The 26366-nt window shown below is 41.3% G+C and overlaps 2 protein-coding genes across 17 annotated transcripts in view; one reads left to right on the forward strand and one right to left on the reverse strand.

Moving 5' to 3' along the window:
• The first annotated feature begins 6112 nt into the window (after nucleotides 1-6112).
• Nucleotides 6113-6843, forward strand: LOC128252771 (enhancer of yellow 2b transcription factor). The gene is made up of 3 exons (XM_052980815.1): nucleotides 6113-6298; nucleotides 6363-6501; nucleotides 6563-6843. The coding sequence occupies exons 1-3, from the start codon at nucleotides 6216-6218 to the stop codon at nucleotides 6653-6655; spliced, it is 315 nt and encodes a 104-aa protein (XP_052836775.1). The 5' UTR covers nucleotides 6113-6215; the 3' UTR covers nucleotides 6656-6843.
• A 328-nt stretch (nucleotides 6844-7171) lies between these two features.
• The window catches only part of LOC128252748 (zinc finger protein zfp-1), a 37207-nt gene continuing 18012 nt past the window's right edge, over nucleotides 7172-26366 (reverse strand). For 4 of the 16 annotated variants that reach the window (XM_052980752.1, XM_052980756.1, XM_052980755.1 and 1 more), the window contains exons 6-14: nucleotides 15982-16480; nucleotides 15397-15757; nucleotides 13014-14835; nucleotides 11969-12146; nucleotides 11734-11898; nucleotides 10312-10765; nucleotides 8399-8948; nucleotides 7671-7949; nucleotides 7172-7606 (exon numbers count right to left, since the gene is read on the reverse strand). In XM_052980752.1, the coding sequence (XP_052836712.1) occupies nucleotides 7908-7949; nucleotides 8399-8948; nucleotides 10312-10765; nucleotides 11734-11898; nucleotides 11969-12146; nucleotides 13014-14835; nucleotides 15397-15757; nucleotides 15982-16480 (4071 nt within the window). In that variant the 3' untranslated portion in view covers nucleotides 7172-7606; nucleotides 7671-7907. Of the gene's footprint in view, nucleotides 7607-7670; nucleotides 7950-8398; nucleotides 8949-10311; nucleotides 10766-11155; nucleotides 11899-11968; nucleotides 12147-13013; nucleotides 14836-15396; nucleotides 15758-15981; nucleotides 16481-21825; nucleotides 23618-26366 lie in introns of those variants that run through there. The other 12 variants (XM_052980761.1, XM_052980765.1, XM_052980766.1 and 9 more) reach the window with 12 other exon arrangements.

A 26366-nucleotide genomic window follows, 5' to 3' on the forward strand; every position in this document is an offset into this window, starting at 1 on the left:
TCTTAGAAGGCGCACTTTTCACATTTTTAATTTTAAAGTACGTTGAGTTTTCACAATTGATTTGTTCTGTTGAATGTAAATTTCAACTATTTCCATGGTAAAAATCTGCTTGGACTGGCGCTTCAACGCGGTATGTCATTAAGCGATTTGTCATCTCTGTCAAAAGTTATGGCGTCATCAGATGGGTCGGTCGAATATGTATATATGTATGTATGTATGTACTTTGTACCGTCTTTGGGGTTGATTTGCCTTAAACGAAATTGAAGCCTAGGTAAACCGGCTTGTTGTTGTGTGGTATAAGCCGCCTTCTCTGCCTGCGCCCAATGCGGTATTTTGAGAAACAGACCGAAAAGGCAGCTGCTGCAGCTGCTATCGAATTTCCAGAAAAAAACCCAAACGAAAAGGCAGGAAATGCAGGCAGGAGGCCCATTTGGCCTAAAATTAAGTACATGCATGTACATACAGTAACAGCAATAAATGCATAGAACGACCGGCAACGTCATTGAGGTTATGTATGCCGTTATTTACTACCGATGTCCCAAAATATGGGTGTTAATTGACCTCGAACTAGGTTAGACATAAAGTTTACTTAATACTTTAGACTTAACACAAGTTTTTAAAAGTTTGCGCATAAGAACATAGATTTTTAAGCGAAAAATAAAAACAGCTGGCTTATAATATCAGAGCCAGCTACAAAAAGATTTGTATAGCTGCATGCCGTATTTGGTATGAAGCCAACGCAGTTTTATGATGACGACACTCAGGCGACTCAGAGAGACAATTTTCAAGCGGTTGTGGGCGGACTGAGTGGGTGGTCTTATGGCCAACAAGCCCACAGACCCACAATCAAGCTCTGATTCATGAGTGTTCAATACGCTTAAATGGTTTGTGTATAAAAATGTTTGATCAATAAAGGAAACTTCGGAAATACACAGCACTAAAAGTGGATTTACAAAGTATCTATGTATGTTTAATGTATGTACTTGAGTTCCCTTAGAATTCTGTGAAGAATGTTATATATCTAGAATTACTAAATATGCAAAAGGAAAATAATTTTCATCTAGATTTTTGTACCTTTTCCATACATAAGTTGTACATATGTACATGTACATACATGTAAGCGTAGATAAAATGTCAAAATACATTCTACAATTGATTTGACATAGACGTTTTGACGCTGCCAACCAGTTTTCCAGCAGAGTTGTCTAATTAGCTTGCTTTCCGTTATTTCAAGATTGCTATTATTATTTTGTATTATTTATTTATGCGTACATTAGTGATGTTAAAAAATAACCGGTACGACTACATTTTATGGCTGTTTTTTACATTTGATTGGTCGCTTTTTTACCATTTCAGGAGCAACCCTTATGTTGTCGGTATGATTAAAAGGGTATAAAAATTCAACCAAATTTTTAAACGAAATATTTTTTACTTTCGCGAAAACTAATAAATTTGTATAATAGCCTTATTTTTTGACCCCTTAAAAATTACAAAACATTACTTTTGGGAAATTTAATAAAATATTTATTTACTAGCACTTACATTCTGGCAATCTTGTGAAATAATTTATAATTACCAACACTATTTGGTTAATAATGAAAGTTTTTTTATTGAAAACTTTAACATTTATTGAAAACAATAAATCCTTAAGACAATATTTCCGTCTTCTTTCATCCGATACCAACATTGTCGGCAGCGCTTCAAATAAGTTAATATATGTGACTCCTGGGCTGTTCCCAAAATTCAAGAGACCACTCCGGAAAGGGACTTTTTGGCAAGTTCGAGGATTGAAAAACCTTGGCTTAAGAGTATTTTGACGGGAGGGCATCACATTCGAGGAAATGAAATTGAAGTAGAAAAATAATATTTTTAATTTTATAAACAAATTCACCTTACTTTGGTTCACAGTAGTAGATAGTCTAATCTTATAAAACAAAGGGAAATAACAAACGTTTAAGGATGAGTGGCGGTGGGCCATTGCTCTTTCTTGTTTATATTCCAAGATTATTATATTATAAATATATTAATTTACACTGTACAGACAAGAATTAAAATGAATAATTACATAAAAATACCCTAAATTAGAAGACTTAAACCATTATCCTGTTATACAACAATTTTAGTCCAATTTTAAATTCTGTTTAAATACATAATACTTTTAACCAAAATAAACTAAGCTTAAACATATTAAACAATTTTAAGATTATTGTTTAGAAACATAATTTCGTCCACAACTCGATCGCCACCTTCAAGCCAGCTTGATGACTCGCTGATCAGACTCCGGGCTTGTAGCAACATATTTCGTGGGAACGCGATACTGGCTGGAGTTGAGAATGTTTTGCAGCTGACCTTGTAAAGTAGTGGAAACAGGCATTCGTTGTCTTTCCACCAATGGAGCAGATTGAAATCGGGCTTTAGCACTACTTGCATACTCAAATATCCGTTGATTTCGTGGGTAATTATGTCGGTTTTGGTGTCATTCGAACGGGGTGTGATGAAATCCTCGAATATCCCGTTGTACTCGCAGTCAGACTTGAGTCTCTTTCTCTGGCTGTCGGACTCCACATAGAACGACTCCATCATTGCCTTGCAATCGTCTATAATAGCCTGTTTTTCGGAGTCCTCAAAGAGTAGAAGTCTGTTGGTGGGTGGAAACAGCAACAGAGCTATTTTGTGGTACTTCGTAATTGAACTCTGAGCAATAGACTCCAGGTGTGGTTTCAACGACATCTTTAAGCACGACTCGGCCGCTACTTCTTCAGTTGCGACTTCGGCACATAATTTTCGAAGCTTTCGCAAATGTGGGATCACCATGTGCAGTGTTGGTTCGGAAAGAGCTTCCAGCTCCTTTGACGAATTTTCAAAGTTGGTTAGGATACGAACTATGGCTATTACAGTAGTTAAAGTGATGATTTCCTTATCTTGCACTGAAAGGGCCATCGAAACCGTACCCCAATTTTGATACACATCCTTAAAGGCTCCGATTATTCTGTCTAACGGTTTGTAATATGCCGATCTTGAACCGTGACAAGCTTTGAAATACTCGTCACATTTTTGGTATAAGTATTGCAGTTCTGGTGTCTCACTAAAAACCTTGTCTATCGCTTCGTTCAGCTGTGTGTTGATGCACAGGACGTGCTGTTGATCTACAAAGGCAGCTGTGATACTCGCATCATTTTCCGTAACAACTACTGCAGAGTCACTGTTTAATGTGCAGTTAAACTTTTGAAGAGTTGTATTTATCACGTGACGTAAATATGGGTCTAAAAATAGAAAAATGTATTGCGGAAAGGTTTAGTTTACAATAGAGATTAAGCTTAAATTTTTATAAAAAGGTCTGTAAGAAAAAAAAATCACCGGTGTCTAGTATTGGCTTTTCATTAAAAATAATACACAAAAATCTTAATCGTTAAACGAGGAATATTCAGATACTCCAAGGATCAGACTCTGATTCATTGGCTCTAACTCTTAGAAGAAGATGAAGCCATTAAGTCGAACTATAGCAGTTGGTTGAAAAAAAATGCTTAAAGAGATGTAATTATATCTTGTATTGTATATGCGTGGAATTAACTTGTCTTCAAATTGTACCTATGTATGTACTACCTAGGTACAAGTATCTATGTACACCTCATCACTGGCCATTTAATACCCGTTTTTTAGCTAACCAATTTCAAAATTTAAATGTGCACCCTACAAATAATCGGGTTTTAGATGGGACCCAGTGCCTGAAAATTTACAAATAATCTCATAACTTCTAAAATAATGGTCCGTTTTGATAACTCGAAGAATCAAAGGGTATTACAAATATGAAAAATTAATATTCTTTAAAACGTCTAAATATGCGAATATGTTTAAAAACACTCAAGCTAAATTATTTGATCGTTCCATGGCAGCTAAATAATACAGTTTTTAGATTTTAATAAAATTTAATGCGAAATATGCTACCTGCAATTAAAACTCAATTTTTATGAAAGTGTCATGCAGATAGCTTAAAAACTAAGATACTAGTTTGAGTAAAAACTGACGGACGGAAAAACGGGCATGGCGAGATCGACTCTCCTTGTGTCGCTGATCAAGAATGTACATATATACTTTATATGGACTGAAATTATATAAATTATAAATATTAAAATACCCTCTAGATCATAATGTTAATTCGAACTTTATGCCATTATTATGAACTACTCGGGGTGAACTGTTTCTAAAGAACCTTAAGTTATTATAAAGGATTTAAACACGAGTCTTGAAGGGCTTTGTTATAAGCAAGCGGTAACTTCCTCGCGATACTTGTAGGTCTATTGCTAGTAATCTTACCTCCAGTAGGGGTGTCCCTGCCGATGGCGGACACGCTTAGCAGGCGATTGATCACAGCGGATTCGTGTATGTAGTGCATGGTGAGGACGGCGTGGCGCTCCAGAAACTTATCGGTGTACAGGAACATACCCAGGCTGTAGCCGGCAGCTAGGATCGGCTTCAGCTCCTCGAGCAAACTCGTCTGGCTTCTTTCGTATATTCCGGATATGTTACGGGCCACGGCTGTTGGCTGCGGTAGGAGTTCCCCGATCTTAACATTCTCGCCATATGTGGCACCTACGTTTAGAAGGACCCGCACCAGGTTCACGAACTCGGAGTCTTCAAGTATGCTCGGTGGCCGGCAGTTGCGCACGGACCAGGCAGTGACAGCACCCAGGATCTTCTTTAGCGTTTCCTCATCTAGGGGAACATCCGGGACGGCTTTGGTCTCCGAGACTCGGGCCTGAGCCTCCAGCTTCAAGGCGCACTTGTGCTTCATCAGGTTGGAGGTGCTCATCTGGAACTTGTGGACATTGTAGCAGTTGCGGCAGGCCACAAAGTTCTCGATGTCTTCTCCGTTTTCGTCCACAATCACGGCGAATAGCTGCCACACTTTGCTCCGCCCGCGCTTGTCCCGCAGAGTGTACTGCCCGGCGGATAGTCTCCGCTTGAGGTCAGCGATGTGGGCATAGGTGGCCGGAGTCGTCAAATCCGGAGTGGCGCATCGCGAACGGGAAACCGGCGGGTACTGCAAGGATGCGTCGTTAAAATCAATAAGCAGACTGCTGCATTTGCAGGCTTTAACGAAGAAGCCTGTAACTCTTGTATATGTGGCCATAGTCCATGGGCAGCACTTGTACTGGCGCTTCTATTTTACCAACCTGCTCCTGTTCCAGGCCATCGAACTCATGCTTTATGTCGAACTCTCCCAGCAAATCCATTGCTGAATTATTTTCAAATCAAAACAAAAAACATAAATACTTAGAGATGGACTAAAATATAGAATAGCGCTTTCGATAATTCGTTTTTTTCCCTCGTTTGGACATCGATTTTTTCCCGATTTTATCGATGAGCTGAGTGGGGTTTTTTCAAGCCGTTTAGTTAAAATTTTTTTGAATTTGGGCGGAAAACACTATCTTTTGCAACCAAAAGAAGTTGCGGGTACCGGTATTGTAGCGTTTCAAATAAAAAAATATTTCTAATTATATAACTGCCTATTATTGCTGATGATCAAAGGTTACACTTAAAACTTAGATAAAGATATTTAAAACAACATTTTATGATGATTGAAGAAGAACGACATTTTGGAAGTTCGGAATATGGAATATTATTATTCAGCATTGAGTAGTAGTAAAAATTATTTAACAACTGACGGAGCTAAAGGTAAACCCTTTTTTTAAATAAGCTTTGTTTAACACTAATATTGATTGTTTACAATACATTTTTGTGACTTTTCACAGTATAAGCAAAAGTGCCGCGATGTATGGCTAAAAAACATTAAATGCAAAATCTGAAATTGGTTGCACCTGAGCACGACCAACAGCATTATATTAATAAGGTAAAAGCTTCAATTTCAGTACTAATTTGTATTTAAATATGCAGATAAGGCTTGCAAAGAAGTGTCTAAAAATTATCTGCCCTGATCGGAACGAACTTAATTTATGAAAACAAAGAAAACCGAGAAACACTTTTTTTAATGAAATTAAAATTATTATAAAGTATTTTTCGGATATATTTGTTTTAAAAATGTTTGAGCTTTTCTATTTCTTTCATCCAACAAAAGTTGGCAGCACTAGTCGCGAGCTAGAATCACGTTCGCTGATCCAATTCGAAACCAGTTGCCAGTTCATTTTAGTTCATCAACAAAGCACAGCAAATAAATTCCAACGTCTCGCGCTAAAAATTGTTTATAACATTTACAAATGAACATGGCAAACCGCAAGGAGGCTGGGACGGATGCTGATCCCGCAGAAGATTTCAAGTTGAACAGTCGGGATAGCGTCGCGTAAGTGCCATCTTAGAGGTTTAATTGCAATAAGTACTAAATGTGTGTACTGTGATCCCAACAGCTTGAAGGATTTGCTGCAGAAGCGGCTTTCGGAGTGCGGCTGGCGCAAGGATATTGAGGAAATGATACGGCAGACCATTCAGGAGCGCGGCGTGGCTAACCTGACCCACGACCAACTGGCTGCCGAGATAGTCCCGCACGTAGGTTGATGTCGAACTCTTTCCGGCACATATTAACCCATTCCAACGAAATCGAAGACAGGCTCGTGCCTTGGTTCCCGAGGTCATTCGAAACGAGATGCTGATGCGCGTGCGCGCCGCCTTGGAAGCCTCTTTGCCACCTGAGAAGAACTGAGTGCCCATGCGGAATCCACGAGAGGCTTTGCAGAAATCACACTGCATGTTCTAAGTTGTAGCACATGTGTTTGTGGTTTATTATCTCGTATTTAAGTAGATATTTACAATCTTAGGCTAGTTATGAATTGCGCCATTAGTTATACAATATGCATGTAATAAATAAACAACCTAATTATAGTTAGAATACGTTGTTGCTATGTTCATGTTATGGGTACTCGATTGGCTAAACAAAATTCATGGTGGTTTTGTTGGGGGAAACTAGGAACGCGGCTTGGGCTCTGCTTCTATCTGTTTAATTATGCTACAAATAATAAGGCTAAACTGTACGTTCTAATCCGTTAATGTTTTACGATTACTTATTCAATAACGAGTCGATTGAAAAGTCTTTGAATTTGGCGTTGGAATCATCGTTGAACAGCTGCGGCTGCAGTTGCAGTTGCTCCTGTTGCTTGGAAACTGCTGCCGCTGTTGTTGCCGTTGCTGTTGGCAGCATTTTCAGAAGTTTGTTGCGCGGTTTGCGCAAAAACTTTGTGTTTATTTGAAACTTGGTTGGTTTGTGGCTTGAACTTGACTGGGCTTGAAACATTGGTGTATTTGCGGCTGGGGTCTGTGATGTTGCTGCTACTGTGGTTGCTGCTTCATCTGTACCGATTGCGGAGCGATAATTCTGACGCCAGACACGCAGCTCTCCCAATCCCGGAGACTTGAGACTTGTCGGTTTGGTCGCGGTGGTCGGAGTGGCCGGAGTGGGTGCTTTTGCCATGATTGCCGATGCATAGGCATTGGGTCCAAAGCACTTTAGAAAATTCTGCACATGCAGTAGGCTGTCGTTCTCGTTTTTGTGCAATGGCCTTCGCTGTTTTTCCTCGTTCTCGTCCTCCGCCTCGTAGTCCACCGACGACTGCTGCTGCGAGGAGGATGAAAAGGTTGAAGAACTGCTGTTGCTGAGCTGTAATTCGAGATTTTTTCTGATTATCATACAACAGCAAGACTGTATAGTTGCTAGCACCTACATCATCGTCATTTTTGTCGATCAGCTGCTGATAGCCAAGCTCTTCCGGCTTCAACTTGCTGTGATTGTTGTGTTGCTGTGGCTGCTTGTTGCCGCCGCGATTGCTGGTGCTGCTACCGTTGCTGCTGCTGCTGCTGCTGCTGCTGCTGTTATGACGGCCGTCTTGTTTGGCCGGCGATGGCTTCTTCTTCAGCTGCTGCTGCTGTCCCTGCTGAAGGACTGGCTCACGGTACGACTTTCAGCTGGTTTTGGCGAGGTTATCGTCGCGCCTTAGTTGGGACTGAAAGGGAAAGACCATGAATGAGCGAGCAGTTCAAAGGGCTAATGATTCTACACAGGTTCTGGGAGCAACAGTAAGGCTTATAACATATCTTGATCTTTTCGCTCAGCCTGGCACACAAAGACAAAAAACAATTTTGAGTTCAACTGCCAACAGCCATGATTTACAATTAACTAGATGGACGCAAAAGCAGATGAATTCGAAGTCGTGACATGTGTGTGTTTGAATTTCTTTGGCTTTTCCGATTTATTGTCTGATCGAATGACTGGTGGGTGGGATGGTGCGTAGATGAAACATGGGCATGACGCAAAATGAAAAGGTGAATGCACGAATAACAGGCATTGGCGTATGGAATATGGATTATGGATTTTCATGTGGCAAGGACATGCACCCACAATCAAACTGACACACACACACACACAGGAACTCGCTCGCACGCACTCTACTACCTGGTGATGCGTGCTGTAGAGCGCCGCGTGGTGCGCCGCATAGGAGGAGGAGGTGCTACTTAAACCGTCAACGCCAACGCCGCCGCCACCCACTTGAATCTGAATGCTAGGATGTTGGTGTGGGTGTGGGTGGTGGTGCTGCTGACCCATGCCCGTGCCCGTGCCCGTGCCCGTGCCCGCTGTGGTCGTAAAAGTAGTTGTGGTTGTTGCTGCTGTTGCAGCCATGGCTGTCGCTGACCCACCTCGTCCAATGCCGGCGGCAGCACCACCTCCAGCGCCCAGGCTTATTCCCACGCCCAGCATGTGGGCGGCTGCCACAGCTGCGCTGGTGTGGTGCGACTGGTGAAGGTGCTGCTGCACTTGTTGCGCGTGCTGTTGCTGTTGTTGCTGTTGCTGCTGTTGTTGCTGCTGGTGTTGCGCCTGTTGCTGCTGCTGGTGCGACGGATGTTGATGGTGCAAGCTGTTGCTGTTGACGGCGCTGTTGGCATTCAAGCTTCCAATGCTGCTGTTGTTTCCAGCACTGTTGTACGCGTGGGCGGCAGACACGTGCCTATAAATATTGAATAAGCAATATATTTAAATTTAAGAAACTATATTAAATCTTTAGGGATAATTATAAAAAAAAACAAGAAGGAAAGCAAACTTCGGCAAGCCGAAGTTCATATACCCTTGCAGCTATTGCATTAATTAAATACTTTTGAAAACATTTAAATTATGATTTACTTGAGTATGTGCTAAAAAAAACATTGAAACTATGATGATTTGCGGCTCAATTATTAGATAGTTATTTTATATATTTTTATTATTTTTATGGGAGCTATATGCTATAGACGTCCGATTTTGATACAATTTATACCATAATTCTGAAATAATTAAACATTGCTATATGTCGAAGAACTTAACAAAAAATTAAAAAACAGAAAAGTTATAATTTTTTTTCATTTATTTTTCCGATTGTTCCTATGGGAGCTATATGCTATAGTCGTCCGATCCGGCTCGTTCCGACTTATATACTACCTGCAATAGAAAGACAACTTTTGGGAAAGTTTCATGCAGATAGCTTTAAAACTGAGAGACTAGTTTGCATATAAACGGACGGACAGACGGACGGACATGGCTAGATCGACTCTACTAGTGATGCTGATCAAGAATATATATACTTTATAGGGTCGGAAACGTCTCCTTCACTGCGATGCAAACTTCTGACTGAAATTATAATACCCTCTGCAAGGGTATAAAAAGAAAATATATGAAGTTTTTATGTATCTTTGTCGAAATTCATCACCCCTATTAATGAAACCAATTCTTTGGCTCAAATCGATTTTATTTGTTAAATGCCAAAGCTTTAGGGCTATGACCGATATTATCGGATATAAAGGCTTTGCCCTAGCCATTTAAACCATTAAGTCTGACGTGTTTCAGTTCTCGAAACTATTTTTTTTAAGCCGTTGCATACTCAAATTTAGAAAGTTATGATATTTCTTATTGTGACGAATGATTTTGAAATTCTTTGATTTTTACGCACTTTAAAAATGATTAAATATTTTAACTTTGTATTCCTTCGATTTATCAATGAATATGTCAGTAGTGCAAACTATGTGGCTATCGGCCCCAGTTCATGATTTTCCAAAATATCTATTGAATAAATGTTTAGTTTCGGTCCGTTAAAAATATGGGAAAGAAATTTCTTTTTATGTTTGGTTTGCAAGGTTTCGCTATTTACTATTTAGTATATGCTCTCTTAATTCTTGTCCATCATGTGAAACTTTGATAATAAGTTCTTATCGTCTAATAATAGACCGAGATACTTTTGTGAAATATCTAGAGATAGTACTACAGTTTACAGTTATTAACATAAAGCCTTATTTATTAAATATCAGACTCCAACTAAATTTAGGCAACATAAAGCTCACCTCATTCCCAAATTGGCTGCATTGGTCATATTCATGCCTGAGATGGACATCGGTGTTGTTGTCGTTGCAGAGTTGCCGTTGTTGCTGTTCACACTGTTGCTGGCTGTGTTGCTGGTATTGCTGGTGCTGCTGCTGTTGTTGTTGTTGGCGGTGCCTGGTCCGCGATAGTCCAGCACCACTCCGCTGGAACTGGCTGGTGCCACTGTGGGTCGGCTGTTGGCCATGGTGGGGATGGTGGTGTTAATGGCAGTGGTTGCCAGCGAAACAGCGGCTGCGATTGTTGTTGCCGCATTGAGGGCACTCATGTTGCTGCCGTTTCCTATACTGCTGCTGGTGCTGCCGCTGTTGCTGCTGGAAGCTAGTGTGGAAATGACAGAAGTTGTACAAGTTGATGTTGCTGTTGTTGTTGAGGTTGTTGTTGTGGTTGCTGGAGCTGCCGTTGTTGGTATGGCGGCTGTAAGCATTTTGGTTAGATTGTGAGTAGCCCGTTGTTGTTTTCCATCTCCACGAAATATGTGTGTTTTGTGCGGTATTAGTTTGTAATTTGTGAGAGGGTGTGGTCGGGATGTGTGCAAAGACGTGTGCGGGGGTTTGCGTTTCTCTTCACTGCATGCAACAGACAGCAACACAACAAACTTAAGTGTAACTAAAAGTACAGCTCTTAGCCTGGGGCTGGCTGGGGCTACAAACCAAAGTTTGTTTTGGTTTTGCAGTGCTGTCTTGGAAAACGCGAGGTGCAAACAATGAAAACTTAAATAAATTTAGAATTTGTGTTTGTTTTTGTGTTTAATATATTAAACATTTTATTCATTTTTTAAATAAATAAAATCGAAAAAGATTAGCGTTTAGGATATTGAAAGAACTTAACTATTAACTTGGCCAAGGAAATCATTTCTCGTTACAAGAGTAAGTATAATTAGGTTTTGTATTCTGTCGTAAATACATAGTATAACTAACTTAAAAGTTTAATTAAAGGTACAAAACTCTAGCCGGGGGATGGACTGAAGATAAAAATAGAGAGGCATTCCATTTTTAACAAAAGGTATATGAGTTGTCAATATGGTCGATGAATGCAATGATAAACTCTCACTGCTTCTGTTTGTTAAACAGTACTTATTTTGACGAAAAGTGGGTTTTGTATATTATGTACATATCTCGTTTGTAAACACGACCACCAGTTTAGTTGTTAACTTAACTTAAGCTATTTAAGACTACGTCACGAACTATTCTCAAATGCCAATTGTATGTACAAAGAATACCAAACAAAGAAACGAAAGTACAAAAGATTTAACTCAAAATTTGGTCTGAGCAGTGGCTGTGGCTGTGTGTAAGTGGGATGTGTGGCTCCTCCAGTGCCACGTGCTGGGAGCGAGCAAGTGCCGACACCAAGTACATGAGAGAACAGGCGCCTGCTCTACTTACCGTGCGCCTCGGCCTTTGCATTGCTGGCGATGGTGTTAAGCGGGATCTGGAGGCGCGCATTGACCGCCAGCAGGTGATCGCGTCGCGCTATCAGGCTGGTCACATGCTCCTCCAGCCGGAGGTTCTCGCTCTGCAGCTGGTGCAGGCAGTTGAGCAGCGAGGCAACTGCAACACAAATGTTTGGCGTTAATTTCAGGGACTCGCCTTCAGCTGCCGATATGCGACTCATACTCACTGTCAAAGTGCTGCGCCTGCTCCATGAGAAACTGCGAGCCCTGCTCCCACTGGCGCTCGAGCAGCTGCTCCAGACTCTGAGGAATGGGCATGTTGCCGTTGATGCCGCCACCGCTGAACATCGACTGGAGCGGATTCGGAGCTGGCGTGGCGTTGCAGGAGGCGGCACTGGAGTTGCGCTGTGAGCAAAGAAAAAGGAAATCTTTTAGCTTGTTTTATAAATCAATCTACCTTTTTATTATAAATGGTTGCGACTCGAGTTTAAATAAATTAAAGCGAGCTCTAGCCAAAAACAGCTTTTTGAGTTTTTTTGATTTGTTGTTAAACGGTTTCGTTTCTTTAAAGAACATTAAAACATCAATAAACACTACTGTCGAAATACATCTAAAATGTTGTTCTTAAAAAAATGAGTAACTTCTTTAAATTTAAGTAAGTGAGTAAGAATCACAAATTGCTTTCAGAAGGTCTTCTACTCTCGCCGTTTTAAAAAATTGATTTTTTTCTACTCATAATTTTAAACTTTATGTGTCTGGGAATGCGCTGCAAGAAAGATTTTGTCTAGATAATATTATTTCGCATGTAAGGTATCCCGAAAATTGAGTTTTTTTTTTAGCTGCTATAAAAGAACTAGTCCGATTTTAATAATTTTTTTTTTTGCAATTGTTCACAAAGCATACATACATATGTTTGAACGAGTACGACTTTCGATATTTTTATTTATTTCGTTTGTATAGCCCCTAATAAGTAAAAAAAATGAATTTTTCACTTATTGTTGCGTAACTTTTGCTAATGCAAAATAAAAAAATAATAAAGAATAACATTTTTCTCATTTCCAAGGTTCTGAAAATTTTGTTTTTTTAAGTTTAAAAAAAAACGTACAAGTCAAAACTTGTATCTTATAATAACAAAAAAAAAAAAAAAAAACATCTCAGATCTATGCAGTAAAACTTTTGAAACGAATTCCCTAAATAACCACTCAATTTCTCGTCTCTAGAGTAGAAGACCCCCTTAAACATTGTTCTTAATTAATGCAATTTGATGCTTACCTGCTTTCCGGGGAACGGCACTCCGGCGTACTGCGAGTTCATGGAGTCGGACGTGTATATCGAGTGGTCCTGCACCTCCATGTGCAGCTGCTCGGAGAGCTTCTGGGCCACGCTGCTGTTTGGATTGATCTGGTTGCCCAGCATGTGGGCGGCCGTGTGCGTGATGATCGAGCTGGCCGACGCGGATGTCGTCGAGGCGGCGGGCGTGGCCGGAGGCGTGGGCGTGCTGCTGGCTGGATTGCTCGAGCCACTGGCTGCCCCATTCTGCAGTATGCGCACGTCCTTGAGATCCTGTTGAACATTGGACACAGCAGCTGCTGCTGCTGCTGCAGCTGCCGACGCCGCCGCCGCCGCTGCTGCTGCTGCTGCTATCGTCGAATCCTTCGCCTTGCGTCCGCGCTTGCGGACGTTCCCGGGCTGAGCAGCCGCAGATGTGGGAGCAGCGGCAGTCAGGGAACTGGCTGCTGCCGTCGCCGTGTGCATAGCCGATCCAATCTCGGAGCCGGGGGAACTGGGTGGCGAGTCCTTTATGGCGCTCACAGGCATCATGGGCACGTCCAGCTGCGTCTGACTCTCGTACGTGAACTTGAGGCCGCCGGCAGAGCCGCCACCTGCCATCGAGCTAAGTGGCAGCTGGTTGCTCAGCACGACCAAAGGAGCTGTTGTAGCGGGCACTGCGGACGCTGACGACGATGAGCTGCTGGCCTGGCTGAGATCGGGCGTTCTGTTGTTGGGTTTCGACGTGGCCGTGTTGGAAGAGGAAGTGGTATTCGTATTAGTGAATTGCAAAATCTCTAGATCTTCATGTTGCTGCTGTGGCTGTTGCTGTTGCTGCTGCTGTTGCAAGTGCGTAAAGCTAGCGGAATTGGAGGCTGACGCTGAGGCAGAGGTAGAGCTTAGATTTGTGGGGGAGTTGGATCTAGCGGGGGGTGCATATTGCTGCTGTTGCTGCTGCTGCTGCTGTTGTTGCTGCTGATACAGCTGTGTTTGCTGCGCACGCAGCATTTTTTTGTTCAGGGGCTTGGTTTGGCTGCTGCTGCTGCTGCTGCTGTTGTTACTGCTGCCTGTCGGCAACACGTTGCCGGTGGAATTGCCGCTGGCGCGGAAGCTCCCCGATGCGGACATATTAACCGGCGAGTCCAGCAGATTAACCACATTGGCAACACCAATGGACCCACCACTCGAGGAGGAGGACGAAGTGGACGAACAGGACGATGACGTTTGCTCGCCATTGTGGTTGGTGTTGCTGTGGCTGCTGCTGCTGTTATTGCGCGTGCTGCGACTAGTTGCAGTGGCGGCAGACACTGCTGCTGGCGGGGAATCGACCGGGGACGAGGACAGGGATTGCAACATGACCACCGGCGAGGAGACCACTGGTGGTGCCGCAGACGACGGTGGCGGGGTGGGCGTGGCACTGTAGTGGGGCGAACTGTGGCGACTCTGCTTCTCGGCTGGTGTGGCAGCAGCTATTGCTGATGTTGCCGTTGTCGCCACCGAAGCCGCTTCGTTCTTGCTTTGTGCAGCTCCCCGCTTTTTGCCCGATCTCGAGGGACCCTTGGAATTGGAGGAGGATGTGGCTGCGGCAGTGCCACCCGACATGGAGGACGAGGAGGTGGAAGTGGTTGAGGAGGAGGAGGAGGAGTTGGTGGAGGAGTGCAGCGCATGGGGCTGCTGTGACGATGCGCTCTGTTGTTGCTGTTGGTGTAAATGTTGCTGCTGCTGCTGCGGATTTTGTTGGTGATGGCTATTGTGGTGGGTGGGGTGATGGTGGTGGTGGTGATGGGCATGGTGGTGACCACTGCCACTCTCACCGGACCGCGATCTACGTGTGGTTGGTGGGTGGTTGGGTAGTTGGGTGGTTGGGTGATCATATTGTGTACAGTGTGGGAAGACATTAAGCAAACGAGAGAGAAAGAGAGAGACAAAGAGAAAAATAGTGTTTCTTTTATAGATCGCGCATTTTGGGTTTTAAGTTTCTCAACGCCCTAGGGCCAAAATAAACGGGTGAGCGAAATGAAGTTTCAAGTCGGGTTAATTTAAAAAATCCAAAATGACATGGTTTAACAATTTATAACTAGGAACAGCTCGGAGTTCTTGATTAAACCCAAGATCATTTAAAGTTACTGCAGTAAGGTGCATCCATAAGACATTAATAGTCATCCGACAAGAAATGATTATTTTAAAAAGAAACAACCAAAAAGGAAAGTATATCTCCAAAACGAATTATGTGACGAACTAAGGGCATTTGACAAGCTACACACGCACAGCAACGCAACAACATAACGCACATTAAACAGGAAGTGAAAATATAAATACGACCAAATATAAACTAAAAGCACGAGCAAGCGCAGGCAACAAATAGAAGAGACCACCATTTGCATACCTGCTGCGTCGGGCTGGTGGTGCCTCCTGCTCCTGCAGCTGCTGCACCCGCGTCGTCTGCTTCTCGTAGCTGATCTTTAGGTTGCCGCTCTCCGTGGTGGTGGCAGTCAGGTTGCCACTGGCAACTGGGACGCCGCCGGCCGAGATTATGCTGCCGCCACTGTTGCCGCTGACTAGGGTGCCCAAAGCCGGAGATGACTTGCCGCTCTGATGCTGGATGACCGACGAGGAGCCGCCGTTGGGGCCACCGCCACTCGCGGCACCGTGAAACGATCCCGCTGCTCCTCCCATTGGCGGCAAACCACTCTGCTGCTGATGTTGGGCTTGAACGCCGCTGCCGCGCGTTGGTGCTGAATGGGATTCTGCAAGGAAAAATAAAAACATTTATCAGTATTTGATTGGGAAAATTCGGCTCTTCTGATAAAATAGCTCGCGTAAATTAAAACTTGTCGCCTTTCTTGACGGGTTTCTAAAGTAACCAATAATACTTTTTATTAAATGGAACATATTTATTTATTTATTATTTTGGCTTTTTCTATTTAGTTTACGCTTAAATCGGTATAAGGTATTTCCCGGGAGAACTCACCACTGCTCGTATTAGTGCTACTGCTGCTGGTGGGCAGATTAATTCCAGGTACATTGGCCGTGGACAGCGGAACGGAGACATACAGGCTGGGTGCATTGCTGCTGCTCCCAGACGTCGGCTGTTGGTTGCTGCTGCTGCTGCTGCTGATGTCCTTGACGCTGCTGCCGTGCTTGTTGCCACTGGAACTACTGCTGGTGCCGCCGCCAGCGCTTCCAGTGCCACTCGACTTGCTCGATTCTGTCTTTGGATAGCCACCGGATCCCACGGCGGATGGTGCTCCTCCGGTTGTCGGTCCGCCGGAACTGTTGCCGCTGGAGGTTGAGCTTGCATTGCCGCCGCTGCTGCTGCCTGAGGTAGTGCTGCCCGTCGCTGGAGGAGCCGAAGCCGCTGTGGCACTCGCCGTCACCGCAATGGATGCAGTCGTCGAGCTGGCCAGCGGTGCATTTACCTCGGCGGTGGCGGATGTCTGGTGGGTCGGCGGGCTGAGTTCGGTACGTTGCTGCAGGCGACAAGAACGAGGAAGTGGTAAATTAGTATGCGATTGTATGGTTTGTGATTCACAAGTAAACTAGCTGATAAGCACTTAAATATATGATAAGCTCTGCAAAACTAACAACTCAAGTTAGCTCAAGTGTATATTTCGTGTTACACAATCAAAATGGAATGACTTTGCCAATCAGTTGTACGGCTTTGTCAAGGTTCAGTTTAAAAATTCTTTACTACGATGTATATTGTCATTTAAAGGGGTTTTCAACTAGAGCAATGTTGTTTTTTTTTACAATTGAAGGGAAAGTGCTACCAAATATCATCGCTTAAAGCTTTTAATGCCTCTTAATTATTAGTTCAACGAATATTTTCATGCAGAAATTTGGAAAATAATGAGTCAGTTCCTTGAGTTATGACAAATCTACTTGATTTATTATTCTTTATTAAAATAATTTAATTATGATCTAAATTGTAAGAAAAATCAAAGTAAGAAATAAGCAGATTAACCATAGCTTCTTAGCTTCATGTTGTTTTTTTTTTTTTTTTTTTTTGATTTTCTTTAAGTTGGCACAAAGTTGGTTTTTAATCGAGGACTTATTTGGAATACTATTTTTTTATTAAAATGGGGACAAACATTTTTGTGGTTTTTTAAAAATTATAATATATACATATTGCATACGGAACTATAATTTCAGTCAGAAGTTTGCCTCGCAGTAAACGAGACATTTCCTATAAAATACATATTCTTTTAATCAGCATTAACAGTCGAGGCGTTTTGTTTCTACGTAAGCTAATCACATAGTTCATATATATCTGGATACAAAATTCCCAGAAGTCTAAATTCTGTTGCGTATAATAGTCGGAGAATAACCCAAAAACAATTTTATACACATACAAAATTACAATAAAAAAATGAAGATTAGTTGTTTCAAACATTCAATTTATATGAATATAAATTTAAATAGAGATACTTCGGTTTTATTTAATCCAGAGAAGTTGTAATCTTTTCTCATTCATAAAAATGTACATAGATCTATTTTCGCCTATCAATCGACTGAAGATAGGTTGTGCTCAAGGCATCCACATAAAAAGTTAACAGACTTTCTGAAATTCTTTATTCAAATTTTCATGCCACTATATCTCGAGAGCGCTATCCATATCGGTGTGAATAATTATGTTTGTTCCTCGTCTGATTTGCTTTTTAGCTTTGCGGTCATTAGCAACATCCGGTTGGTGGTGAGCCATGTAAACACATGTTTACAACACCATCACCATCACGGCAGAAGAACAACAAACACATTAAAGCACCAGAGAGCGCAGCTCAACTAACAGGCCAGTAACAGGCTGTTAAATTGAGCAATCACAGCAATCCATTGTTGTTCTTGGGGCTGCTGCAAATGCAGCGGGTGGATAAAAGAGAGGGATAAATCCTCAACGTATGTGTTCCATATAGATAAAAAAAATAAAAGGCTGGCACATTAGTGCAACTCGGAAAGCTCTTATCGCTGACGTTGGTGCACACAACAAAAATAACTACAAAAAACGGAACAAGTACGTGAGTCAGAGTTTAAAAAGAATGAAAGACACCCAGACTGCAGCTGCAACAAATGTTGCTGCAATGCTGGGCGAGTTTTTCTCGTTGTTGTTGTTGTTGTTGTTACAGTTGTATTTTTGTGGCTTTGGCTCGCCACATGCTGCCATATTCAGCTTAATTATACGTATGTATATGTATGTACATATATATATATATATAGGTTTGTGTGGAACAACAAATGTTACATGTAGTGAATGCACAAAAAACAATAAAGAGGAAGGCCTACCGATTGGAGAGAAACTCCACCCGCTCTCTCTCTCTCTCTAGCTACCTTTCTCTCTCCTTCTTGCTTTTTCTCTTTTTCTCATCAGACTTCCTCGCTATTATTGTTGTTTAATATCGGGGTTGGGGGTGCAACATACCTTATACTTACAAACATAGCACACACACAATGTAGTTTGGTCACGTAGACCAGACAAAAAGTAAAAACCTATTAACAGCGTTGCCACCTGATGGAAGATTTTCCCAATAGGAAATCCCAATCGGTTGGTATTTGCCATCAACATGGTGGTAGTGTGAGCCTGTTGCTCTGAAATCTCTGGTGTCGAATTTCCAAAACCGACAAAAACACCTTCATGCCTCATTAGATTCAGGTCAAGAAAGGAAGAAACCGGCATCGGTCCGGAACAACTCAACCCACCATCTGCCGCATAAAAACATCAAGCTGCAGGCCTAGTTATGTACATATATACCGAGATATGTTCAGCTTGAACCAGATTTGTTATAGTATGACTTTTAACTATTTTAAGGTGATTTTCATTGACCTGCATTAAAGTTTATCTGAGTAAAATAAAACATTGGGTTTCATTTGATGTTTTAAAAATTAAGAGTTAAATTAACTCTAATGCAGTTCTGAAAATATTTTATTCATACATATGTATATACTTTAAATTTTACTTCTGTGACGACAAACATAAGTAGTAGACTAACTACTGTAAGCAAAATGATGTCGTGAGTGTTTGTGATATGTTTTGTAATTGAAAATTGAGTTAATCCTTTTTCATGGTCAAGTTTTGTGTATTTTTGAAAGCTTCTCGCTACGTTTTTAACCCTCTTTTTTATCCTCCTCCGAACCAGCTGCCGCAATTGTGATTATCCTGTTGCTGCAGCTAATGGCCTAAAGCAGAAGCGGGATCAGGATAGCAAAACAACCCCTATGCTATATGAACAATATATATATATTTTTTTTGACAACTTGAGCGTGCTTTGCATTCGGCAATCGCTTCCTGTACACATTTCAATTTTATTTCCATTGTGCGACAAATTCAATTCAATAAAAGAAGCCAAGCCAAGGCAGCCGGAAGTAAAACACCAACTATAAATATTATATTAGCGTGTCTGCGTTTGACTGTGTGTATGCTCACTCCTACCCTTTCGCGATTTCTCCCTCTGTTCTGGCAAACAAAGCTGTGGGTTAATGGTCGTATAAAAGGGTTGTCCTTGTCCCCTTTGCGGAAAGAATTTCGCATAAGTGAAGAAAACATCCAAGTATACAACAACCAACTCGTCAAATAAACGATAGAATTATTCAAATTGAATTTAACGTTATTTTTGGCAATGACAATAGGGAATGTTGTTGTCGCTGGTAAAAAGGAAAATCAAAAGAAATTGCTCAGATGTCGAGGAACAAACCAAGCGTCTGGGATATCCTTTATTGGATTAAGCCTTGAATCGAGAATGGAATGTCTTGCAAAAGAAACTACAAATGTCTACTTATCTAGAGGACAATTGAGCTATCAAAGGGAATATAGGATTGGATTTTAGAAAGTGTCTTTGGGTTGACTGGATAGGACTAAAGCGATTAAATAGAGAGAATCCGCCAATTTAGTACTATGGAGTTTTTAAGCTGGTTATTGCGTAACAAAAAAATAAAAACACGTGCATTAAGCGTTAATTAGTTTTTAAGTGGAATATAATTACAACATTTCTACCTTTTACATATGCTTTTTACATGCTTTTCTTTATAATTTGACTCCAGAATTTATACTTTGTCTAATAGCGCTTAATAAGTTTTCCTAAAACCTAGTTAATATCCTTTTTCTTAGACAACAAACAAAAAATATAAAAGAAAGACATCAGGCAAGCATCGTTGAAATCCTAATCCTAAGACCTTGGAGCGAAAACAGAACAACACAATGCTTGCCAATTAAAATAACAATAAGAGCAAGAGTTCGTACAGGCAAAGAAAAACAAGATGACAGCAGAAAGGAAATGTGGGTAAATACAGATCCCAAGACAGGACAACGGCCCGCGTACCTGGGAACTGAAAACCGATGCAGCAGCTGTAACAAGATCGAAGCGAGGATCAATCAGCCGCCAAGAAGCAACAGCCAGCACAAGCACAAGAAAGTAAGGGTAGCTCTGAGAACCGAGCTCAAGTTGTAGCCACGAGGGAGCGGGAGTTGCTTGGCAGCTGTCGTAAACTAGGCGCAAATGTGGCATGTTGATTGTATTGCACAAGGCCAGAAGAAGGAAGCGAACTGGCCCGGCGCAGGATACAATGCGACGGTATTCCAGGGATATGCGAGGCAGCATGCGAAATCAGCCTGATACCGGTAGAATGTTTTTGCCCTTTAAGGGGAAACGAAAAGGATAAGGCGAACAGCTGTCTGCCCGAAATCCCCTCTGGTTGTTGGTCACGTAGTCCTGGAAAAGCTGGAGCACAGCCTGCCCTTAATGGCACTTACACTAATCAATAATCGAACGGCGCACCATGTGTCACAACTCAGATATATGCGATGTAAGCCAATTGGAGTGGAAGGCAGGCAGGGAATTGAGATGCGGGCTGGAGCGGATCACGACGTAATTGAAGGTGTCTTCCCTCTCAGCATTTCTTTTGTTTTCCAGCATTCGTGGCAGATGGCTTAGTCGCACAGTTGCAGGTGCATGCTGCATGCTGCACGTTGCTTGCTGCACGTTGAAAACGCGCTTAAATTACTGATGGAGTGTCAACGATATTGGTAATCGAACAGCAACGCAATGGAGGTTGCTTCAAAATAAAGGATCCATACCTATAAGGGAACACATTAACAAGGCGATGGGGGAATTTAAATATGAATAGCCTAACGGCTGGATCAATATCCCGACAGCATGGGAAACAAAGGGAAACTTGATTGATTACGTTAAGTAAAATATGAAAAAGTGGAGAACAAATAAAAAACGTATCAGTTTCTGAGAGAAAAAATAATAAAGATAGAGATCAAATATCACGTTTTAATAAATTCTAATATCAGAAAGTTCGCTGTAAGTGTGGAGTTTTAATGGTTTACTTTATAAACAAATATATAAGGGAAAAGAAGTCCATAATATTCCTCATATAGGAGACTTTTCAAAACATGGAAAGAGCCTATATTCTTGATCAGATTAATCATTTGGCTTGTTTGACTAATATTTATCTTTAGGGACTTCTAATCTCTGGCGTTGTTACCTTACGGCTATAAATAACCGAATATCCTTGATATTTCTTAAGTCGTTTGAATTAAGAAACAGACTTCAGATGTCAAATAGCAAAATAACCCTCAAAATAACAAATCATCATTACAATGTTAGACATTGCCGTATAGTTCTTAAATTGAAATAGAAATAAGATTGCTCAGCTTGCAACCATTTCCTAGTTGACAAGCCAGACAGCTTCCAGGGAGCTCCGAAAATAGATTCGAGGGATTGGCAGGGACAGATGTTTGGATGGACGGATAGGCCTGGCGCCGCATTTTTCGATGCAAGAAGTGTTTTTCAGGCAAGAGAAAATAAAAGTCTAATCTTACCCCGGAAAGCAGGAAGCGTATTTTTAAATTGTGCGGATACGTGGTTGTGGCTCCTACCGCTCCTCCCGTCCCCGCCACCCCCGCGCCCAGATAAGAGGGCGAAGCGGAGGCGGATCCGCCCACATATTCGATGGTGGCCGAGGGAGTGGTGGAGGCGGATGAGGGCGACGATGAGGCGGAGGTCGAATGCTGGCTGTTGTTGGGATGGTGGTGTGGGTGGTGGTGATGCGACCCGACCGCCTCCCGCTCCCTGTCTCTATCCCGCTCCCGATGACGCCGATGTTCGCGGTGCTCCCGGTCCCGGTGCTTGTGGTGTCGGTGCTCCTTGCCCTCCCGGTCCCGCTTCTCACGCTTCTTCTTCTTGTTCTTGCGATGCTCCTTGTACTCGGCCATGTCGATGTGGTTGTTGTTGCTCTCGGCCGACTCAGGCTCTGCAGTGGCCGCCATGCTGACCATGGCGGCTGTGAAGTCCACCAAGGCGGTACCCGAGGTGGCTGCCACTGCAACGGCAGGCGCCACGTCCATCGGTTGCGACTGCGAGGTGTCCATGGTGTCCATCATCATCATCTTGGCCGCTCCTCGCCCCCGTCTTCTTTGCGAGAGAGCCAGGTTGCTCTCTCTCTCTTCGATTCGGCTTTGAGCTCTGTAATTAACTGGACAGCCTCTCCAGTTCTTCAGTCTTTTTGGTTTTTTTTTTCTACGACGGCCTTTGTTGTTGTATCGTTTTCAATATTATTATTTTGTATGCTGCCTGTATTCACTCGCTCACGCACACACAATCACAAAATCACAGCGCATACGTGAGAACCACCTCCGTCTCTCTCCCGTTTTCTTGTTGCTGTTGTTGTTGGGGTGAATAACTTGCGTGGCGGCGACTGACTCTCTCACTTCTGCTCTCTCTTTCTCTCTCACGCGCGCACACAGTCGACGTTTAACTTTTTCCTCAACGAAACTTAATTTATTTTAAATGGAAACTTGGCGTTTTTGCTGGAAAAACATGAGAGCGCCGCGGCCACGTGAATATTTTTCACAAACACATAATTTAATTTAACCACAAGACACAAACACACACTGAAAGCAAAACGCTAAACCGACTATCAACAAATTATCCACTGTATTTCTGGTTCACATGCACGGAGGCTGCAGCGTCGGCGGTGCTGCACGGCCATAGAGTTATCTACTGAGGCTATAGTTGCTGCATGGTCGTATCGTACGGAGTTCGAATTTCGAATAAACTCGCCAGTTTTCATCCGTTCGCTTAGAGGCGATATTGCACGGCGGTAAAAGAGAGAGAGAGAGAGAGTGAGTGCAAGAGAGTAACGTTGCTCTCAGAGAGTCGCACTGCATTGTTGTTGGTTGGCAGCCGGTTTTCCATAGGGGATTATTGAGACGTCTGTATGTATTGTTGTTATTTCTGTGCCAGTGTGAGTGCATGTCTGCACGTAGGCCAGACGCACACTCACACGCACACCGGTGTGCAGACGGTAAAAAAACAAGAACACACGGCGACAGCATAAAAATAAACATACATACCCACATCCAAATATATATAAAGGAGTAGAGTAGCAAACGGAGGCACAAAAGTTAACTGGAAAAACGTTACCCAGTGAGCATTAAGGAGTGGGACAAAAGTACTTGAGAGCATTTAGCAAGGTGTTAATTTATGTAAATTCAGGAATTCACCAATAACTGTTAAAAGCTGGCTTAAATATGCAATCCTCTCGTGGTCGAAAAGTTTACTGAGCAACGGTTTAATCCACACTTGTACATATACACAGAAAGAAAAATGTATACATTATAAAGGTTATGATTTTTTTAAACTTTGGTATCCGGTTTTGAAATTGATATGAACAGACATTAATATATATTTTTTTTGAGCAGATTAATATAATGTTAAGCTCTCAAATTGTATATGCATTCTAACAAAGCTGAAAAATAAAAGCAATGAAGTTCTTTTAAACCAATCCTTTGGAGGCTTCTATGGCATCGATTGTGCAAAAACATATGTAAATTCAATATTTACTAAAATTATTTGCAATCAATATGTAAATAAATAATTAAATTGCGCACTTTTTTTTTGCTGTGTAAAAGTGAATCTTTAACACACGCAGCGCTCTCCCGCTCTCTCTGAGCGACAAAACAGATTCAGATTCAAATGCAGGCAAACAACAACAACTGCATGTCGTAATGCTGTTGATGTAATAAAAAGAGTGCAGCAGCAGCAACCACAATGTAATGATCAGGAAGAGCGATGACGAAAGAAAAGCTTAGCAAAACAGAAATGTGACAAAGAACAATAAATTAAAAAGAGACTGACCAAGTTAGTCGCAGCTGAAATCTAACTGGAATTCGTGGGCTAAGAAAAATACCTGTTTTTCGTTGCAGTAATGGGCTTTGATTTAATGGTGTCCATCAATTATGGATAAAACTGTGGCTATATATTTATAACGTTGTTTTATTTTTAAGGGTTTTGAAGTTATATAATTGGGTTAAGTTATCCTTAAATCTAAAATTGCGGACATTAATTATTTTAGGCAACAGTTCCTGTTAAGAAAAGTTTTGAGGCAAATCTTGTTAAATTAAGCAAGGTGCAAAATTTTAAAATGTTGACAAAAAAATGAATGAATGATTAAATGGTTGCATTTCGCTCAACTTTGAATATTAAGAAATTAAAAATTTATTGAAACATATAATTGTAGTTTCATTATTAAATAAATACCGAAAATATCCCAAACATGTACATATGTATGCTTTTCATAAAATAAGCACCAACGATTTGTTGCTCTTAATTTCGGCCTTAGATATACCAAACTGTTCCCAGTCCGATGTGCCTAAGAACAGTTTCCATGCGTGAGAGCGAGAGAGCATTGCAACATAATAAAAACGGCTCTCAGCTAGTACACACAACATAGATATTTGGTTGTGTGTGCTTTATGCAATGCCTGTCAAGAGAGAGCGGGATAGAGCGCTGGAAGTGGGGCGGGTGGGCTTTGCTGCATGCAGGTTAATTCTACTCTCATTGCGATGTTGTTGTTATTGTTGTTGCCAGACAACGATTCAAGAAGACAAAACAGGAAAATGAAAATAATTGAATTGTAAGGCAATGTTTACAGGAGACGAGACAGAGAGAAAGAGAGGAATCGCCACCGCAGACATTTGCAATGGCCAATAAATAAAATAAGTGCAAGAAGAAAATGAAGCAAATTGTTTGCAGCTGGAACGGGAAAGAAGAAGAATAGCGAGCACAATTTGCGATGCAAATAAAAACCTAAAAAATTATGATGTAGAAAAGCAAAAATGAACGTTAAGTGGCATTTACCTGGCGACGGGTACCGGAGTGAATGGTGGGGAGGCGGGGTAGGGGGCAGGTAAACGTGCCTGTTTTACAAAACAAACAAATCCAACAAATGAAGGGGGACTTGAGGGAGTCTTTGACTTTTTGGCTTGGGCTGTGGGCACAAATGTTGCCGTTGCAATTTCGCGACCGTAATCGAATCAAGAGATAGGTGGCAAAGGCACAATGGCGCCGTCTTCGTAGTCGGCTGGAAAATTAATTTTACCACAGTCAACACTGCACTGCACGAACATTTGTAATCTGAGCAATGCGAGAGCCCGCGTTCTGCAATTTTTTTTTGTGACTCTAACTTGATGTTAATACTTTTGAAATAATGGAACCTACAATATTTAAAAGTTTTGTTTAAAAAATAAATTGCTTTAAATTGTAGTTAATCGATTATTGTATAGGTTAAGCATTAAAAAGTTTAAAGCTTGTGAAATATATATTTATAAAAATCGATATAAAGTCGAATAGTTAAGGCACTGACTGAACCAGAAATTCTATGTCATTAAGATGGCTTTATTTGTTCTTATTTTATTTAACTGATTTTTCAAAAAATAAAAATCAACCGGGAAAGGAAAATGAATTCCGAATTCAAAGCGGTTTAACCAATATAATTTTTTTTTGTAAATCTATTTGAAAAGAAATTTAACATTATCGGTTTTTTATTGAATTATTAGGAACAAATTGTAATTTATACCGCAAGCAAACGGCACAAAATTTAAATACCATTTGTAAGGATATTAAAATTAACGAAAAAGTTTTATGCCCCTAAGGAACAATAAAATTTGAATAACTTCGTTGTTTTTAAGAAATTTGCTTACTGCTTGCTCATTTTTTGCAAAGTATCTGATTTCAAATAAGTTTGCTAAATTAGGTTTAGTTTTAAATTTAAATTTAAAGCAATAATTAATAGTTTACAATTATTTTATGAAAATGTTTCTTCCTTTCAGCTGAAACCATTTTTTATAGTATTTTCCTCATCAAATTGGTGGTGGATGCTTTTGGGAGGACATTCTTGCTTTAGCAGAGTTAACTTCTCCAAACTGAGAAAATTATCCGATTTTGTTGATTAATAACTTTCGATAACATTCATGCAGTAAAATTTATACCAAAAGTTAAGGAATCTCAAGGGATAGAAACGTAAAAAAACGGTTTTAACAATTTTTAAAAATTTTCAAAATAGGAAAAAAAATTAAATAAT

Source organism: Drosophila gunungcola, chromosome 3R (assembly GCF_025200985.1).
Source record: "Drosophila gunungcola strain Sukarami chromosome 3R, Dgunungcola_SK_2, whole genome shotgun sequence".
In the NCBI taxonomy this organism is placed as follows: domain Eukaryota; kingdom Metazoa; phylum Arthropoda; class Insecta; order Diptera; family Drosophilidae; genus Drosophila; species Drosophila gunungcola.